The sequence below is a fragment of the Zootoca vivipara genome, chromosome 4 (genome assembly GCF_965207765.1).
Source record: "Zootoca vivipara chromosome 4, rZooViv2.hap1.1, whole genome shotgun sequence".
NCBI lineage: Eukaryota > Metazoa > Chordata > Lepidosauria > Squamata > Lacertidae > Zootoca > Zootoca vivipara.
In genome coordinates, this window is record NC_142587.1 from 80,690,018 (window position 1) to 80,711,381 (window position 21,364).

General features: G+C 43.5%; 1 protein-coding gene across 2 annotated transcripts; it reads right to left on the reverse strand.

The window, feature by feature from the left end:
* Nucleotides 1-531: 531 nt before the first annotated feature.
* SGCG (sarcoglycan gamma) lies at nucleotides 532-20,190 on the reverse strand. Of its 2 annotated transcripts, none has more exons than XM_035114739.3 (8): nucleotides 20,102-20,190; nucleotides 10,845-11,039; nucleotides 10,238-10,339; nucleotides 9,235-9,322; nucleotides 7,506-7,631; nucleotides 5,888-5,972; nucleotides 1,853-1,976; nucleotides 532-954 (listed from the first exon to the last, which is right to left on the reverse strand). In XM_035114739.3, the coding sequence occupies exons 2-8, from the start codon at nucleotides 11,037-11,039 to the stop codon at nucleotides 775-777; spliced, it is 900 nt and encodes a 299-aa protein (XP_034970630.2). In that variant the 5' UTR covers nucleotides 20,102-20,190; the 3' UTR covers nucleotides 532-774. The 2 variants fall into 2 exon arrangements, with proteins under 2 accessions (XP_034970630.2, XP_034970631.2); XM_035114740.3 differs by having other exon boundaries at nucleotides 10,845-11,042.
* Nucleotides 20,191-21,364: the final 1,174 nt, after the last annotated feature.

The window sequence follows — 21,364 nt, forward strand, 5'->3', positions numbered from 1 at the left end:
AAAAAACAAACAAACAAACATAATTTCATCATAAGACATTCATAGTAAATTTACTTTGTGTGTTTTTAAATATAAAAAACCCAGCAACATTAAGAATGCATAACCTCTGTAAAGTTCACAAATCCAGGGTCGATGCAAAATCTGAATTATGAAAGAAGCCTATTCCTTCTGTGTTGTGATAAATCAATTTTGTTTCCTGGGTATGGGGTTCTCCATTTTTGCTGTAGAGCTCCCCCCCCCACCTTTGGTATACCTGGTTCCATATATTTTGGGTAGTATTCAGCTAAACATTTGCACTAGAATTAATGCTATTCCAATGGGACTTTGTCCTTCTCTCCTGTTTGACCTGCACTGCCCCACATCTGCTCTGGAAGGTTGGAGGAATGTTCTCCTTAGTTCTATGCTGAATACAACTCCATTTGATGCGTTTCGATTTTAAATGTAAATGTTAAGTTGCATTTCTGTGCTGTGTAGCATCAATGACTCTAGACGCTACTACAAAACCTGACTAAAAACAGCCAAAGAAAGTAGTCCAGACAACCTGTTTATTGACATTCATTCTGATTTGTTTGCGGGGATATTATACGAAGCTACGGCAAGCGTTATCTCACACTTTCCAATGCATTTTCCCATTGCTTTCCTTGTCACAAGAAGTCTGATAGGTTTGTGTGGAAGAGCACCAGATCAACTTTAACTGCAAAACCTGAATTTGCCAGTATGTGACTGAATCCCACCTGAAAATAGCAGCAGGCTGGGAGCACCCAGCGCGGGGTGTTAGCTGCTCAACTCACAAGCACGACTATAATACAGGCAAGTGGAAACGACATCAGCCACTGCTAAGTACAACTTTCCATCTGTGCAAACACAGACTTCATAGAGCCCAAAGGATATCTCAGAATCTCCGCTTGTTCCTTGAGGCAATTTGGGCAGCCGCAGTCCAGCATTAAGCATAAGCTGCATGGAAGAAAGACAGACACAAATGAACAAATTTGTGTAACAATAACTTAGGAACAAAAAGTGTGATGGCACCTTAAAGGTTAATTTATTATGGTGCGAGTTTTGTGGACCTGAGAACCCAATGGAGCCAGCCCTACATAGAACTGTTTATATGTTCTGGGCCCAGTAAGCTAAATGTTGACTCATTGTGGTGATTAAATGTACATCAGAGCTTCCCTTTTAAAACTAATTTCAGGCCCACGCACAGAGCCGAGCAACTTTAGGCCGATCAACAACTAATTTCTACTACAGACACATTGCAAACTTAAACAAAACATTTGAATCTATGATTGACGATCCCCCAAGTTGGGGAAACTATTAATTTTTTTGTGTGGTTGCTGGCACCTTAACAGACTTATAGCCCAGACATGAAACATGGCCGAGACCTCAATGCAAAAGACAAATTTTAATAGCGTTTTGTGTCAGTGGACTTTATTCCCACAGCACCATGCTCCTTCATGGAGGGCAAGATAACAGTGAAGAATGCTCTATGATGGCCGGGAAATGAAACAAATGAAAATGTTCATTCATATTTTAAAATGGGAACTTGATAACAGCTGGATGGAACATTAGATAGTACTGAATTTGTTGATTGGTAATTTCGCCATCAAGATAGTGTGACTATACATTCAGATAAAATGGAGTATCAGGCACTGCAAGGGATTAGTTGGCTCTTTGTGAAAATCACGAACTACTTAGGATCAGCATAGTTCTCATATTTTGCTGAAACTAAAACCAGCAGGAAACTGGTAGGAAGACAGCCCAAATAAACTGAAATGCCAACGCTGTTGCTCTAAATACCAATTGTAAATGGATCGTTTGTTGATGGTGGATTAAGAAATAATTAAAATCTCACCATGCTATCGCTGCTCTGCAACTTGATATCCAGATGAGAAAGAGCCGTAATAGTCCCACTTTCGGCTTTAATATTAATCCCTCGTGGAGCATCCATGGTGAGAGACCGAGTGGGCGATTCAAGCCTGAAAGAAACCAGAAGGAAGATCTCAGCATCTTAATAAATTGTGGTTTTATTTATTGCATTTATTTATAATTTATAAGCCTGTTCATCATAATACAGCAACAACAAGATGCCAAACAGGTCAACACCATATTGTAAAATTTATTACCATAAGGTAATTTTAAATATAAACTTTTAAAGAACATTTCAAACAGAATGCAACAGATGAAACAACCAGCAACAGGGCACAATAGCTTCACATTATCCAAAAGCCAAAGTAAAAAAGAGGTGTTGATGACGGCTATTTTAGTGCAAGTGATACTGATTTAATGGTACTGACTTCCAAGTGAGAGTTTAGAATTCTAACCTGGCAGCTGATTCTTCCTAGAAGTTACTATTAGCTAGCAAGACAATGTTCCATGATGTCGTGGTGGCCTGGGTCAGATTCCTAGTGTAGTTGTGGCAGCTGAATCATCTCTACTGCCTGACTGTAGCAGTTTGTGTATGTGTGTCACATGCCTTTTTTTAAGAAGCTAAACTTGAGTAGCCTAACTCAATGACATGGGTCACAGGCTCTATAGAGTGCTAAATATATACCTGGATATATTTAGAAAGTCGTGAGCAGATGCCCGCCTCCCCCCCATGTTCACAAGGTTAAAAGGGGGTTGACAATAAGGACAATAAGCTTAGGGGAGTGAACATCTATCATCCATCTTTAAAAGGTTCAAATCAGCTTATTGAAGTTGCAGACAAAAGCCTAATTCCCATGCCACATAAATCCAATACATTATCTTTGTCATGAAGCAATGCAAGGATAGAAAAGCGGATAGCCAGTGAGTGGGTAGGATTCCCCTGATGTTTTGCGGTATTGCAGCAAAAGTGTGGGCTTGCTGCAATGAGCTTGTTCCATTAAGGCCAAGGCAGCTAACCCTGGAGAAGCCGAGAGAGATGGAGGCACACAATGTCTTTCAGGGAGCTCCCTTACAGACAGGTCCTGCTAAAGAAGCTACTCCCTCAAATCTGGGCTGGCAAACCTTAGGCCTAGGGGCCAAAACTGGTACTCAAGGTGCATCTATTTGGCTTTGGTTGCCGGTGGATGACTTATGTCAGGAATTGGATAGGGGGAGTGTTGGTTCTGCTGTAAAATACCTTGTACAGATTGAATAAGCTTTGAGAATTAAAACGGCTACCTCTGTAAAGAGAAGCCACAAAATTAATTCATTAATTCTCACTTTGTGAAGCAAAGAAACAAATTATGATACACAAGAGCCTTGAAAACCAGTAGTGCCACAAGGTGGCAGCAAAGGACAGCAGACAGTTTGACATCAACCGAGAATCATAGAATTGTGGAGCTGGAAGGGACACCGAGGGTCATCTAGCCCAACTTTCTGCAATGCAGGAATCAATAGGAAGTGTATCACTTCTGAATGCAAACAAGTATTCACAATCCAGCCAAATGTTGTTGTTGTTGTTTGTTGTTTAGTCGTGTCCGACTCTTTGTGACCCCCATAGACCAGAACACGCCAGGCACTCTTGTCTTCCACTGCCTCTCGCAGTTTGGTCAGACTCATGTTGGTAGCTTCGAGAACACTGTCCAACCATCTCGTCCTCTGTCGTCCCCTTCTCCTTGTGCCCTCAATCTTTCCCAGCATCAGGGTCTTTTCCAGGGAGTCTTCTCTTCTCATGAGGTGGCCAAAGTATTGGAGCCTCAGCTTCAGGATCTGTCCTTCCAGTGAGCACTCAGTGCTGATTTCCTTAAGAATGGATAGGTTTGATCTTCTTGCAGTCCATGGGACTTTCAAGAGTCTCCTCCAGCACCATAATTCAAAAGCATCAATTCTTCGGCAATCAGCCTTCTTTATGGTCCAGCTCTCACTTCCATACATCACTACTGGGAAAACCATAGCTCTAACTATACGGACCTTTGTTGGCAAGGTGATGTCTCTGCTTTTTAAGATGCTGCCTAGGTTTGTCATTGCTTTTCTCCCAAGAAGCAGGCATCTTTTAATTTTGTGACTGTTGTCACCATCTGCAGTGATCAAGGAGCCCAAGAAAGTAAAATCTCTCACTAGCCAAATATAGGCACCAGTAATATTGGAATGTAGCCCGAAAGCAAAGGAAGCAGCAAAACTAAAAATGCATGAGTTTGGTCAGTACCACAATGGGAGAGTTTTTGGAAGACTGTTATGAGTGTCACACTGAGCCACGTACTGGAAGAAAGGCAGGGAATAAACTTATTTTGTTTGGCACTCTGCTTCTGGATTTTTAGGGCAAAAGCTATGCCTGTAGGCAACATTGTTCTGTGATTCATCTAGTCAAAACCTTTGGCATCCTTTCCTCTAATTTTTGTTTCTTTCATTATAACCAGAGTATTTGTTTTGTTTCGGACTAAATTTTCATAATTGTACCTGTGCCCCTATTCACCTTGTTCATTTCTTTGAGAGCATTTCAGCACAGTATTAGCACAGCTACTACTTTATGGTCCTGGAACCTAGTTTATAAGGCAAACAGCTTGAGGTGGCTCAGGCAAGTGAGCCAAGCCACACCTGGAAAGAGAAAGAGGGGGGAGGGAAACCCCAGAATCTCTGCTGCTTTAAACATGAGAAAAATCCTTTTCCAGATGTGGTGAGCAGTCGGATTCTGGCAGCTACCAAAAGCTGTTCGCCTAAACATGTGGGGAAATGTAACCGGGTCCATTTCATCACCAGCAAACAAAATTGCAGGGCAGACATGGCAATTGAGAAGGACAGAAGCAAACATGCTTCTTCATGCTGCTGCTTCTTGCCATAGGGAATTTATGTAACAGCATTGTGGACATTGTGTGGGCAGCCTGCAGCTCTGAGACACACATTCCATTGTGTTTCTGGCCAGCATGACCAGCCTGTGGGTGCGTCTCTAAGAGGCCCGTTTGCATTTCAGGCCTCTTCAAACTGGGCAGCTCGTACATGAGCTTATTTTCTATGCTTGGAAATTGTTTTACAGCTTCTACTTTTTGAGACAACATGTTTTTGCTGAAGAAGTGCACTATGTACCTTTAAACAGGCACCTCAGCTCCAGGGGTTTCTGGAGGAGATGGATTATCTAGATCCATTTCAAGCTGTCTTTAGGCCTGGTTGTGGAACAGAGATGGCTTTGGTTTGCCTTGGTGGATGACCTACACCAGGATTTGGATTGTGTGTCCCTGTTGGTTCTGCTGGACATCTCCATGGCTTTTGATACAATCAACCATAATATCCTGCTGGGCCACCTTGCTAAGACAGGACTTGGAGGCACTGTTTTACACAGTGTTTCTTCCTGGAAGGATGAACCCAGAAAGTGGTGCTGGAAGTGGAGAACAACTCCTGTTTGACACTTGGGCAATTGGCCTGCGGGGTCCCTCGGGGTTCTGTTCTGCCTCCCATGCTAACAAACACTGACATGAAACCACTGGGAGAAATTGTCCAGAGTTTCCCGGTTTGGATGCTGATTACATCCATTACTATTTCTATTTCCCACCTAAATCCAAACCAGTTGTCTCAGTTCTAAACCAGTGTATGTCACACTCATGGATAGGAAACAGTCACTGAAAAGGCCTTGTTGGGACAACGCTAACTGGGGTGAAACCAGAGGTGACTCCAAGAAGAATGTAGGGCCAGAGATGGTTGATATTCAGAGAATTGCTCCTTTAGGTACTTGGGTTGCTAGCTTCAGAGAAAACTTTTAACCCTGGAAGAGCAGCTTGATATGGTCATGTTTGTGGCTTTTGAGTAAAACTAATTCCACTCCATGGACAGAGCTATCATATCAGATTCCCCTCTGTTACATGAAACTGTAGTTAATACACCTATACAGATCAATTCTTTTTTTTTTCTTTCATTTTGACATACTGTGTATATGGCCATGCAGGGCCTGATAATACACAAGATGTTATTTGCTTTTGAGACAAATCCTTACCTCAGCTCTTTAGCATTGTCAAGACCTCTAACACCTTTAATGAGTGGCGTTTCTATAGAATGTTCACAAAGAGCTCCTTCCAGCCCTGGAAGAGAGGAAACAAAACAGTTGTGGCTGTTAGGTGTCAGAAGGAAGAGACAGCTCCCCTCTCCCGTTACAAGGGGGGAAGCAAACTACGGTAGGAGTCTCACAATGGTCTCATAATGGTCTCACAAAACATCAGGTTCACTGACCTTCGTGGAATGTGTGTACAAATTCAAGCCTCAAGGGGAGGCATTTTCAGACTGCATATGGTCTTGGAAACCTCTGATACTTGCTTCACATGTCATAAGGTGTTTCTGTTCAAAGTGTTTACAGGTTGTAAAATGTGATGATCCTATGCATGGGCTTCTTTGTCCTACGTAGATTTGGTATACAGGTAAATAGCGTTTCTGTGCGCTCTGGCTTCAGTCACGGTCCTCTGTGGTTTAGTTATGCTGGCCACATGACCCAAAAAACTGTCTGTGGACAAACGCCAGCTCCCTCGGCCTGAAAGCGAGATGAGCGCCACACCCCATAGTCACCTTTGACTGGACTTAACCACCCAGGGATCCTTTTCCTTTACCTACCTAAACATGTGTTGGAAGCTTCTACCTACTGCTGCTTTACCCATATGTGGAGCTTCTGAGCATATGAGCAACAGAGAAAGCTGTCCTGTACTAATTTTTTCACAGCCGTACTTACAGACCCCAGTGACTGAACTTGAGACCTTCTGCATGCAAAGCTATGGCCCATCTGTTAAAAGTGCAAGGGGGACAACTCCCTCTTTATTTGTAGCCCCACAACATAACCCACAAACAATTTCCAAGGGCCCTCCAACCCCCAGGTAGAGTTTCTTTGTGGGGGGGACTGCAGAGGTGAGGAGGAGGGTGGGGAAATCCCATTCTGTGTAGCATTGAGGGAAGGTTCCAAGCAATCAAAAACGCATTTGTAGGATTGTGAGATGTTAGGATCTTACATGAATGCCATATTATGTTGAAGCTGATGTGGCCTGAGGGTGGGTTGTTAACATAAGATGATGTGGCGTAGACATTATAAGGATATATGCTAATGCATTTTGCTTATTTCACGTAGATTCTACCTCTAATTAAATGGTTACTGTTTGCATTTTTTTTTGCATTTCATTTCCCTCTGACCTCAGTGCTTACCGTTCCTCCTGCCTCCCCTCCCTTTGTATATATACCTGAAACTACATGCATCTGATGGACTCTCATCTAGAAATCTTGTGTTATTTGTTAGCTGCCACAATAATCTTTCTGGGTTTTTTTATAACAAGATTGTTAGTCAACTTGCATCATTTCCCAATGAGAGCCAGCTTACTGAAATTTAATTAAGAGACTGTCATCTTTATCCTACCAAGAAATTAATAAAACTGAAATAAGTGCTTTCATTTAAGAGTGTGGGTGAAATTTTGAAGATGGTATTTTGTCTCCATCAACTAAAGTAAACAAAATACCATAGAAAGTGAAACCTATGATTAATGAATGACTGTTTTCTGCAGCAGTGAGTTTGTTTTGCTTTTAGAAGAAGGTCTTCTTTAAGGATGTTTTTGAGCTGTTTCTTACACTTGCATGCAAACCTGTGACTCGAAGTCTGTCTGTACCAATTGCAACTTCATCTTCGTCCACTGTAAACAGAGGCTTTCCATCCGGATTCATGGACTTGATCTGAAATTCCTGACCATCAAATTGTACCATGTCCGGACCTAAGAAGCACACAAGCATTATTAGTATTTGTAACAGAACCATTATCATTTGCTTTTTCTTAAGTTGCATTTATGAGATGCCAATGATACAATATATTGTGCCACGCCACCCCTATCTCCAAGCAGATGTTATAGATTCCAGGGGTACCAGGAGCACTTTAACCCAGGATCTTTTTCCTGTGGGACAATAAGGCATAGCAGAGACTGTGGTGTCTTTATGATATATGTTTCATTTACACACATATACAACTTGAAGCCTACAATGCAGGGGTCCACAGCATTCCTACCCCAAGAACACTGGCATTGTCTTTTAAATGAAATCCTGTGTTCAGGGGGGGAGGAAGCCCACCCATTTGGAAATGGGATTTGCACTCTCATCCTTTGACTTGCTAACAGCTCATTACCCCAAAGGATATTAGGCTGAGTTCAATAAACACCTGATTCATGTTGATTCCCCGAGATTAAGGAAGGGTCACAACTTAAGATATCTGCCTGACTTAATTATTTTTCATATATGCTAATAACAGAGGCATATTAGTGGATTCACCACATTTCCCGGTTCTAACGTACCAATTCTCAATGTTAAATTCTAACATTTATTAAACCTAAATATTGAACACCCATAGATCCAAAACAATATGTTTATAAAGTTTAGGGCATTGGGACTGCAATCCTATTCCTTCTTACCTGGGTATAAGCCCCACTAAACACAGTGCGACTTATGTCTGAATAGAGATGTATAAGATTGCACTGTAGCTTATGGTCCCAGTTTCCAGCTTTCATTAGGAGAAAAAGTAGAATTTTCCTAATCAAATAAAAAGGAAAAATACTTTGGGGTTGAGCTAGGTGGTGGGACACACTATGCAAAAATGTGCACACGTGACTCTGACTCACCTCTTAGAATTACAGGTTGCATATGATTTACGGAATTTATTTATTTATTAAAAAATCTTATGGAACAATCCTATGCATCTTTTCTCGGAAGAAAATCCCACTGTGTTCAATTTTTCCTACTCCCTGCTAAGTGTGTATAAAACTGCATGCTTAATTTCTAACTAATCCATATCCAATCCATATCAGTGTAGCATGCTTATCACATAAATTGTTGTGCAAATTGGACACTGGTATCCTCTCTAGGGTTAAACAGCTTGGGGAAGATCTGTAAAGGAGGAGACAAAGATTAAGGCAATTAGCTCAGGTTTTGTTTTCCAGTCAAGGGATAAAAGAATTGCTTTGCAGGTCCTGCAGTTTTGTGTTCCCTGATAGGAAGCGTCAGATCTCCTTCCAAGGGTGAAGACAGAGGCCTGGTGCTGGATGCCAACACACCCCAACCAGGAAAGAATTTATGTCAGCTCTGGAGCTGCCTTCATGAATTCCCCTTCTCGTTTTGCAAGAGGTGTGGGGAACCTAATGCTCTACCCCTTATATCTGGATGTGGCAATTCAATTGCATTTGGCTCTCTCTCCTTTTGGATAGCAGCCCTACTTGAGTTGACTATCCAAGACCATTTGTATGGCCTCTGGATAGACATGAGATCGCCACAAGGAACGTGCATATTCGAAACCTTCAAAAGGCAAACTGAAGAAACGTAGCTTAAACCTACCCACACTTAATCTGCCTGTGACATTCCCGTCAGGATTGCGTGCATTTAGAGTCACGTTATGAGTGGATTGCAAAAGCAGGGATGAGTCCTAGTGAAAGGGGTGAGGGGAAAGAGATGCAAATTTAGGAAAACTTTCAGATATTCACCACAGGAAAAGCTAAACATCTTAGTGCCTTCAATGCTCTCAGGTAGCCTATGACAGCCCTGGTAAATTAGTAAATTTTTACTCATGGGTAACTGAGCAGGCCCTGCTTGCCTCAGCCATGTTCAAACACATTCAAACTACCAGGGGTGCCAACTTGAATAAAATATACTGGGGGCCCAGGTAAGCCCTGCCACATAATCAATCACATGACACACTGCACACACACCATTTGAATGGGAATGCCCATCAACTTTGCAGGGGCCCAGCCTCCTCAAATATTTTATTGTGGGGGTCGAATCTCCCAGAGCCCCTAGGAGTTGGCTCCTATGATACCTGTCTCTTTTTTTATTTTCCTCCATTTCCCCAGTCCTTCGTTTCTGACACCCCCCCCCAAGTATCATAGGAAGTGTAGTTTACTTCTCACAGAACAGTTCCTAGTGCCCTTAACAAACTACAGACCCCAGGATTCTTTGAGGGACTGCACTTTAAATGTACACAGCCTCTTAGACAAGCTAAATACAACCAGCTATCACTTCCTTCACCCTAAGGTCCAAGACAGGGGTCACTCTTGACCTTGTCTCTGGTTTCAGCACTTTCTGATGTGACTGGGTGTATTGACAAATGAATCCAGACTGACAACAGCTCCCTCTCTAGACCCACAATGCATTGCTGACTTTAACCTACACAAGTCTTGTAGATGATAATTCATGACGTGTACCCATAGCGAATTTTCAGACGACCTGTTGATGACCTGACTTACAGCCCGAATCTAAGCTTATTTACTTAGAATGCCTCACTAAACTTAGTGGGATCGAAGCCCGAATGTGTGCACGAGCAGAATATTGCAGACTTGCTTACCTTTCTAGAGTGAACTTCCTTGGCATATAAAGGATATAAAAATTCTGACTCCCGTTCTAGCCGAAGTCCTTCGCTTTGAACATACAGGTACCCCATTCCAATCTGTAATGACAAAAGACTCCAAGCTTTTAGATGCACTGTGTTTTTAACATTATCACCAAAGTACCATGCCCATCTTCTTCAAACAGTGGATAAAAATGCACAAGAGGAACCCTGATCAGATGAGAAAAGAGGGGAAAGATTGATCACCATTATGACAAGACAGCATTGGGGGTGGGGGTGGGGGTGGGGAGAACCACAATAGGCAATTCTTTATAGTGGTGTTCAGTAGAGATGTAAACTTTCCAGAAATTCTGAAGCCATGAAAAATAAGTCCAACCCCCCAATTTCTTTTTTTGTGAGGAGGAAATAGACGTTTCTTTGGAAATGAGAAAACCTGCAATGCTTCTTTTCTTAGCACCCTTTACAGATCAAAAGTCGCTTTATTACCTTAGGGACATCAAATGCACCAGGTATAATTTGGTTTCCCATGAAATTATCAGGTTAAAGGTGCAGTTTATTCAGACAATAGTTGCACATGCAAGAAAAGATGATGAAGGACTCTTACTGGAGAAAACCACATCACTTTAAGAATCCAAATGGTCAGAGCAAGATCCACAACTAGAATGATGATTAGGAGGAGGACGAAGAGATAAAGGCAACGCTTCCTCCAACCGTAGATGCCAACGTTGTAGACATATTGCGTTTCTGGTCTATGTAGGTTAGTACCTGGTGTTGTTGTGGTATACTGTTCGCGTACCATCTGCTAGAGAAGAAAAATCACCATTAGAAAATCATTAAAATGTTTTGGACTGCAGTGCATACACCAGTTACTTACCGGTAGCTACATTAATTGGTTTTAAAAATTGCCCCTAATGAACTGGAAAGCAATTAAGAAGGGAAAACCCACAACATTATTTGCAGATGGCAAGCATCTTTTAAAAGAAGCACTCTGCCTATTAGGAGAAAATACCTCTTCTAAGATGATGTCTGCTATAACAATGCATGCATCATTTAAAAATACAAAAAGTTAATTGATGGAATAATCTAGAATGATATAATTAAGGTTTCATTTAACTAGGTAACAGCTCTAAAATTATGCTTGCTTTGTCTGTCCCACCCCCCTGGTAAAATGCAAGTTGCTTTAACACAGGGCTATGCAACCTAAGGCCCGTGGGCCGGATGTGGCCCAATCACCTTCTCAATCCGGCCCATGAGTAGAATGTGTCCTTTTATTTAAAATGCATCTCTGGTCTATTTGTGGGGCATAGGAATTGGTTCACCCCCCCCCCCAATAGTCCGGCCCACCACATGGTCTGAGGGACGGTGGACCGGCCCACAGCTGAAAAAGGTTGCTGACCCCTGCTTTAACTGCTGGCTGTAAATTTTAGAAATGACGGCCTTTGGTCTTTTTTCTAGATTATGAGATATTGCCTATGGTTTGAATAAGAGAGTCTAGGTCTCAATTGCACATATCCTCAACTCTGTACTGTTCAAAGTCAGAGCTGATCCAATAAATTTCGTGACCTGAGGCAAAGGGCAAGATGACACAGTCCTATACTGTTTACAGAAGTTGACCAGGCTGAGAGCTGAACCTTACTTCAGCAATGGCAATGGGACAACATTCTGCACCACACCTGAGGGAAGCAGGCTAGCCTTTAGGGGTACATAGCAGGTTGTATGGGACACACAGCTCTGTCCTCGAGTCTCTCCCTGCTGCTTACTCAATCTGCCTAATGGGTGGGCTAGCCCTGCCTGAAATGCTAACAGCTAAAGGCAGGGGTGGGAACCTCTGACCCAGGGGCCAATACTGGCCCACCAGGAGGTCAAATTTGGGCTGGGACACCAAACCACACATCCCTGCCCATCAGCTGAGTGATTTCAGCTGATGGATAGCAGAGTGGTGGTCAATCAGGTCAATGTTTACATCAGGCACCCCCAAACTTCGGCCCTCCAGATGTTTTGGACTACAATTCCCATCATCCCTGACCACTGGTCCTGCTAGCAAGGGATCATGGGAGTTGTAGGCCAAAACAGCTGGAGGGCCGCAGTTTGGGGGTGCCTGGTTTACATGAAGGAGGGAACGCCCAACTTTCAGTCTCCTGATATCATGTCAGATGACTGACAGGTGGGTGACCTTGTTCCCTGTCAAAAGCTGACCTGTGGGGTGGGGAGAGATACATACCTGGCTCACTAGGAGACCAATTGAAATTAATGAATTATGACTGATTTGGACCCACTAATATCAGTTTGCCTACTCTTGGTAGAACTTACATGGATGCAACCCATAAATCAGATGAATTCCTTCTGTGATTCTTTATACATTAAGAAATATGTAATTTGATAGGGTTTGGTTTTATTTATGGATATATTGATGCTATCATGCACGTCCTATTTAAAGTGAATAGGAATGGTAGAAGAATATGGAGACACTCTACCCCACGACTGGAGGAAGGAATCTGCAAAACCAATGTAACATGATTTGTAACATCGAGCTGCAACAGCTATTGTTAGCTCAAAGATTCAACAACTCCTATGGCTGAGCCTTTATTTTACAACCATGCCGCTATAAAAACTGGGCTGAAAATTAATGGCAGTCTAGAGACACGTAGAACTCCTATCTTTAAACATTTATATTCCAGCATGAATTTTGCTTAACCCACATGTTTCGAAAGCATGGGCTTTCTTGGATTATATTCAAAATGAATGAGACTCATAGAATTGTAGAGCTGGAAGGGACCCACCAAGGGTCATCTAGTCCAACCCCCTGCAATGCAGGAATCTCAACTAGGTCATGCATGGCAGATGGTCATCCAACCTCTCTGCTTAAAATTCCCCAAGGAAGCTAAATTTGTGTAGTTTAAAACTTGGAAATTGAACAACTAATGATTAGACGTAAATTTCTAGAGTCTGCGAAGTCAGTAGACTTGACAACGTGTTTATTTAATGACACGCTGAGAAAATAGCCAGGCACATTGCTGGTTAATAATAGCCACAGCAGCTGCTACCCAGTTTGAATTAACAACAGTAGAACTTCACTACTTACAGTGTGTCCTGATACACTATCGCAGCATCAGAGAGCAAGGAAATAGGCTTTTAAAAGCAAATGTTCAAAAGTTTTTTTTTGGGGGGGGGGAAAGGAAGAGGTAATTCAATTTGGTGGCTAATAAAGAAAACCGCTACTTCCAGCTTCTTTTCATTGCTCATTAAGAAGATTCTCCCTTTCGTTTTCCATTCATTAACCTGTAGCCATTCAGCCATCACAACCGGCATGGAAAGCATAAAGGGACCCAGCACTCAGGAAGCTAGGCAAGAACTTCACTCTCTTTTTAAAAAGAAAAGAGCAACAAGAAGTACTGTACTCCTCTCAGATGCAACCAAGTCCAGTGCCAATCAGTGACTAAACCATATAACGACACTACCCACATAAAAATAATAATTTAATAATAATTTAATATTTATACCCCGCCCATCTGGCCAGGTCTCCCCTGCCACTCTGGGCGGCTTCCAACACACATCAAAATAATTAAAATATCACGGACTAAAAACTTCTCTAAACAGGGCTGCCTTTAGGTATTTTCTAAATGTCAGGTAGTTGTTCATCTGCTTGACCTCCGATGGGAGGGCGTTCCACAGGGCGGGTGCCACTACCGAGAAGGCCCTCTGCCTGGTTCCATGTAGCTTTGCTTCTCGCAGTGAGTGAACCGCCAGAAGGCCCTTGGCGCTGGATCTCAAGTGTCTGGGCTGAACGATGGGGGTGGAGAAGCTCCTTCAGGTATACAGGACCAAGGCCATTTAGGGCTTTAAAGGTCAGCACCAACACTTTGAATTGTGCTCAGATACGTACTGGGAGCCAATGTAGATCTCTCAGGACCGGTGTTATGTGGTCCCGGCGACCGCTCCCAGTCACCAATCTGGCTGCCGCATTCTGGATTAATTGCAGTTTCCGGGTCACCTTCAAAGGTAGCCCCACGTAGAGCGCATTGCAGTAGTCCAAGCGTGCACCACTCTGGCGAGACAGTCTGTGGGCAGGTTGGGTCTCAGCCTGCGTACCAGCCGCCCTGGACACAGAATTGACCTGCACCTCCATGGACAGCTGTGAGTCCAAAATCCAAAATGACTCCCAGGCTGCGCCCCTGATCCTTCAGGGGCACAGTTATCCCATTCAAGACCAGGGAGTCCCCCACACCCGCCCGCCCCCTGTCCCCCCAAAACAGTACTTCAGTCTTGTCAGGATTCAACCTCAATGTTAGCCGCCATCCATCCTCCAACCGCCTCCAGACACTCACACAGGACCTTCACCGCCTTCATTGTTTCTGATTTGAAAGAGAGGTAGAGCTGGGTATCATCCGCATACTGATGAACACCCAGCCCAAACCCCCTGATTATCTCTCCCAGCGGCTTCATATAGATATTAAAAAGGAAGATCTAGTGCTGACTTATCTCAGCCCACATTCCTCTCACTTCTTTCTTCTCTCGCTTAAATGAAAACTCCATTTGAATGTACATTTGGCAGCACTTCAGAACTGAATAAGGAGAGGAACCCTCATTTCTTGCATTTTTTTCCTTTTTTTAAAAAAACACAAATAGGATGCTGGAGAGAAGGAAAGATGAGCAAGTCAGCAAAGTGATTCCATCACATTTACGTTATTTACAAGGTGTGACCGGAAAGCTCGGTGAATGGTCACAGAAATCGGACAGTGAGAAATATTTGAACATACAATTAGCACCAGAAACCCATGAAATGCTCACAATTGTGTACGGAGGCAAAGCTGTAACTCGTAAGACAGTGTATGAGTGGTTTAAGCGTTTGTGTGGCAATGTCCCTCCTTCCCCGTGAAATAAAGACACAAGACACAAGAATTAAGTTATAATTGGGTGGTTAAGGCCACAACTTTATTGATTACGGATGAACAGGGAGGAGAAAGAGGCTGAGTTCCCGCCTGCAGGGAGCTTTAAACTGCCGAGCCCTGCCCCCGGCCGACCTTATTGGTTGGCCCAGGGATGACGCAGGTGGGAACCTTCCATCGCGCAGGGGCTGAGCTCGCAGCCCCTACGCGATGGTTCAGTCGGGAAGCCCACAACCCCACCTCCGCTGAAATGGCAAATGTCAACAGATTCAGATAGGTAGCTGTGTTGGTCTGATGCAGTTGAAATATAATTTTTTTTAAAAAAAATTGCTACTTGTCAGGGATGTGGTGACTACTATTCTTGAGTAACGACCTTCCACATGCTTGTCTTTCAGACGTTTTTATTGGTGCACATTATTTACAGTGTAACAAACTACTGATTCCATGTCTACCCGCTTGAGTCAGATTCCTGCACTGCCCCCCTCAGCGTTCTGGACCAACATAAAAGCCTTGGAACTGAGAAGCACCTCCCTTTCCTCCCCCTCCTCAATTCCGGCATCGGGGGGACGGGACAGGTCTTCTGTCTGACTGATTCCTGTCCTCTCTTCCGGCCTCCCTCTCTTCCTGCCTCTGGATGCTGCCAGAGCCCTGGCACTCTCTCTCCCCGTTTCCTGACTCCCTCCATCAGACCCTTCGCTCTCATGACTGCTGGGAGACGGACTGCTTCGGATGAAGGGGGGGGGGGTTTCTCTATAAGCCCTTCCCCTTACACTACCGGACAATTTTTTATATTTTTTTATATATTCCAAATGTCAACATAGTCCGTGAGTTATTGATGCAGGATTGGTGTCTGTCCGTCCAAATGATGGTGGAAGAATTGCATATTCTGTGTGCGATTGTTCCTGGGGTTACTGAGTTGCCCCACCCTCCACATTCTCCCGATCTGGCCCCACCGGATTTCTTTCTTTTTCCAAAACTGAAATCTGCACTGAAAAGGTAAAGATTTCCCAACACTTCACACGTCCAAGCTGCTGTGATGAGGGAACTGAAAGCAGTATGAAAAGAGGACTTATCCAGAAGTTCCCAACAGTTCTATGAACATTGTCAGTGGTGCGTTGTATCAGAGGGGGCCTACTTTGAAGGCCTGTAAGGTATGTGTGTTCGAATATTTCTCGCTGTCAGATTTCTGTGACCATTCACTGAATTTTCGCCTTGTTGTTTTTTAAGAGAATGTATATGCCACTGGATTGCAAGAGAACCACTTTGAACAGTTTACAAAAAAACAAAACAAAACCCACCCATATAGAAGGTACAGAAATCCTAGCTTTCCCCATGCTCTCAAGTCTCATGCCCAACTATTCATATAACAACCACCAACCAATTTTACAACATAAAGATGATTCCTACTGTGTACTACCTGCTGTTAAAAGTTAGCACTGTATGTTTGCACTGCCTCTGCTGCTAGCACAACAATAAAGGAGGAAGAATACTTGCTTTCAGAATACTGCCAAGTTAATGTGAAATATTTACGCACAACCATGCTGCTTCATAGTACTCTTTTCAGTCATCTAAAAGAAAGCCAGGCTTTTGAGCCCTAGCCACTTTGCATAATGGCCCACCTTTTGGAGGGGATCAAGTGCCCACAGCTGTTTCTGATTCCACTGATGCACTATCTCCATCTGTACTTGTGGCATCAGTCCAGTTTCTAGCTATGCATGTACAAAGTACATGGATTATGGGGATGTCCCTCCCCCCCTGTGTATGTATAGATGGAAGCAGGGCAATCCAGTGTGCATAAGATGGGAACAACATGCTAGGTGGGTGGGTGGGTGTCTTCTCACTCCCATCCATGCATCAAGGCTGTCAGACAGGCGGGCACATGTCATGCAAACTAGCCTATTGTCATCTACAGTAGGAGCCTTGAGAAGCCCTAAATACAGACGAGCAACTCTTTGCATTGATATATGATAGCTGAAAACAGCTGCAGACTGCTCACCGCAGGGATCGAGCAAGAGATGAAAGGGCTTTCCAAGGCACTCTTTTAGCGCAAGGAGTGTTGCAGCCAGTTAACATCACCACCGCAATGTTATTTGTGGTGTCACTCAGAAGAAGAAGAAACAACTTTTCGCCACTACAGAACTCAATCAATATGGACCGGATGTAATCCTTGTGCGAATTTCCCCTGAGATAAACTCATCAGCAAACAAGCGCCTTCCAAACCATATTTGAATTTCAAGTAAATATTTATGAGGCTCAACAACAAAATGAGTACGGGTGCAATCCTAGGTGGGATGTGGAGGGGTACAAGGCGGTAAATAGCCGCTTTCAAAGCCCTGCTAGCTCCTGGCAGTCAGAGCAGGAGGTTGGTGTGGCTCTGCATCTTTTTCTTTTTCTTCTCTTCCATTCCAATAACGCAGAGAACTGTTATACCAGCTTCAGGCTGCCACAGAGGGAAGGTCTGATCCTGAGATCTCTTCTTCCAGGAATAAAGGGGCCATGGATCCAGCAAGTCCTGCCCTAACCCTGCTCCACCACCTACAGAATGCCCAATTTCGGGGCCTACCCCCAGCAATAACTGTGGAGATATTCACAAGCACTTGGGACATGCCCCTTCTCCAAAAAAGCTCTTATCTCCTGGCAGAGGCATGCTTTTGCCTCAGTGGCTAAGAACAGCTCTTGTGGTGCAAGGGCCTAATTTGCAAACGGCAAAGGATTTCAGTGTGCCACTGCCCCAATCCAAAGCCCTCTCCTACCTGTGGCTCCTTTTAGCAAAGGGGGGGGGGAAGGGAAGAGACAACAGGAGATGCACATCAGGTCTCATTTGGTTTTGGTGAGCAACCTGGCTGCTGAATTGTCCACCAGCTGAAGCTTCCAAACCGTCTTCAGAGGCAGCCCTATGTACAATGCATTGCAGTAATCTAACTGAGAGCATAGATGAACAGTACTTATGTTATCCCTTGCCAAATGGGGCACAGGTGGGCCACCAGCTGAAGCTGATGGAAGGCACTCTGTGCCACTGAGGGCACCTGAGTTTGCAATCCTATACTTGTTTATCTGTGAGTAGGCCCCATTGAACTCAATGGGACTTAATTCTGAGTAGGCATCCATAGGAATAGGCATTATATGATCGCACTGTTACCGACTAAGCAACAATAAATCCCATTTAAACAAATGGGGGTGAGGAGTTTTGATAAATATCAGTTTTGCAGTGACACTGCATTAATATTGTCTCACGGCGTTTCACCACATTGGAAATGCATTTCTACCTTTATCAGTGTTCTGTTCCACAAAAGAGTGGGATGTGATTATTAAATGACTCTCACAGGCTACTTTGAAATAAGAGGCTACAAACTACAATATATTACTGGAGCATGCTGTTCTCTGTTTAAGCAAGATAGGGCTATTTTAATTATTTAAAAGCCAGGAAGACAAACATTACCAAAAATAAAGAATTGCTCCCTAAGTAAAAATTAAGTACTTTAACTTGTCGGGATTTTTTCTTTTGCTTTTTGGAGAGCACAATTCTAGGACTTAGCTTACTGGTAAAGGGGCCCCTGACCATCAGGTCCAGTTGTGTCTGACTCTGGGGTTGCAGTGCTCATCTTGCTCTATAGGCCGAGGGAGCCGGCGTTTGTCCGCAGACAGCTTCCAGGTCATGTGGCCAGCATGACAAAGCTGCTTCTAGCGAACCAGAGCAGCGCATGGAAACGCCGTTTACCTTCCCGCCGGAGCGGTCCCTATTTATCTACTTGCACTTTGACGTGCTTTCGAACTGCCAGGTGGGCAGGAGCTGGGACCGAGCAACGGGAGCTCACCCTGTCGCAGGGATTTGAACCGCCGACCTTCTGATCAGCAAGCCCTAGACTCTGTGGTTTAACCCACAGCGCCACCTGGGTCCCTTAGCTTACTGGTACAGTGGTGCAAAACCTTTGCTTGTGCAATGGAACTTCCTCCTCCTCCTCTCCTGTCCTCCTCAAAATCTGCTCCACAGGTTGGGGAACCCTCTGGTGCAGATTTGGGGGAAGCAAATGGAGAAAGCCGTTCCATTGTCCAACTGCTGGACATAATGTAATAAGCTTAACCCTACCAAAGAGCCAGGGTCTCTGCTCACCTGATCTCCTGCAAATAGCTCAATGCACAAAAGCTAACACGCAGAGAAGTAAACTGAAGCTGAATCTTGTCCATACTATTCATTAATTACTGAACTGAACTAAGGGAGAACATGATCCTGTCTGGTTGCAGAAGCATGTTTAGTCCCACCTCCAGTCACAAAAATCCCGCATGAATACAAAAGGCTCCTTGCTTGTGTGCCTGGGAGAATTTGTATGCCATTTGTAGAAACAGTTTATGTCAGTGGAGCTCAACTGTAGCTGATGCATCACATACAACAGAATGAACCTTACTGAGACATATGTGCATATAATACCACTGGATTAAAAGAGCATATAACCAAAGCACAAGATTTTATATTCACATCCGTATGTGACAAGCACAAGTGAAATTCTGTTATTAAATAAAAATAATATTTTCCTCAATTAGAAAATTATCCATGTAGTTGCAGCCATTTGTTTGGGGGGTGGGGAGGAGGTGGGCAGGGGAGACAGGAAAACTATCGGGCAAAATAAGCCAGAGTTTCCTTGGAGAGCGCAGAGACCATTCATCCTGTGTAAATCAGACTGTCCCCAAAAGAAAAGAGTAACATTTTTTTTAAAAAAATATTGCTAATCTATTATGCAATTGAATGCAATGAAGAAAATTTGCTTTGCTAAGCCGAAGCTCTACCGATGTTTAAATGGTTCTTAATAATCAGTAATGATATACAAAACATTAAACATTAAGTTTGGTGCTTGAAGTTAAGGTAACAGGCCCAAAGGGAAGATTAACAGAACTGCAAGCAGTGTAACAAGAAAAGGACGCATACAATTTAGTTACGGCTCATAACATATATACATCCAAGCACATGTAAAAGACTTACCTTAGAAGATTTTAAAGCAGTACAATTTGCTGAACTAACTAGGATCAGACTTTCTCTGCCTTATAGAATGATTTTCTCCACTCGAATCCAGAGTGGAAGATATTTGAGGCGTGGCTGGACTTGTTTACATGGTTGGCCACATCTCACATTCCACTGCCTTTCACTGGCAACGCAGGGCAGGGCTAATTTTAATCTATGACAAACGAGCTAGTGCTGTACTAATGCTTCAACGAGGGGCAAAAAAACTTAAAATAATTATTATTTGCAGGGGAATTTACACTGGTTTCTTTGACTTCTGTTCATCCCACTGTTACCGAGAAGCTCAGTTCAGCTGGAACCCTGCAGGTGCCCTGAAATTGTGTGTCTATTCTGGCTTTGCTATGAGCAGTGAGTGCAGTGCAATTGCAAAGTAACAAAGCTATATTGGTATGATCACATCTCAGAGCAGCAAGCGGTGCATAGGAGCGAGCAGTCACATGGACAACATAGTTGCAAGCATTATTATTATTATTATTCAGAAGAACAGGTGTCAAATGATAGGTTAAAATAGGTAAATCAAGCATATGGTGGCTAGACACATCTCCAGATTTTTTTTGCTATTATCTAATTTAAAGCCCTAAACGGCCTCGGTCCTATATACCTGAAGGAGTGTCTCCACCCCCATTGTTCAGCCCGGACACTGAGATCCAGCGCCGAGGGCCTTCTGGCGGTTCCCTCACTGCCAGAAGCAAAGCTACAGGGAACCAGGCAGAGGACCTTCTTGGTAGTGGCGCCTGCCCTGTGGAACGCCCTTCCATCGGAGGTCAGGGTGATGAACAACTACCTGACATTTAGAAAACACCTAAAGGCAGCCCTGTTTAGGGAAGTTTGTAATCTGTGATATTTTAATGTATTTTTATATTTGTTGGAAGCCGCCCAGAGTGGCCGGGGAAACCCAGCCAGATGGGCGGGGTATAAATAAATAAATAAATAAATAAATAAATAAATAAATAATGCAAGTATACACTCTTATTTGGCCATTAGTTTTCTCTAATTGTTTTTTCCAGCAAACTGGTAATTAGATTAAACACCCTTTTTGCATTCCACTCTTTCCTGAGTGGCTGGTCACTTGAAAAGGATGCTGCGAGTGGCCCAGGAATCTTCTCATGACCATGCAGAAATTCTGCAGTGGGAAAACTGTATTGTGATGCCAGCAGATAGACTTGTGTCCTTTGTCTAGCCCTGTCCTTAACAAGATCACCCTTTGCATTAGAGCAGATGCCT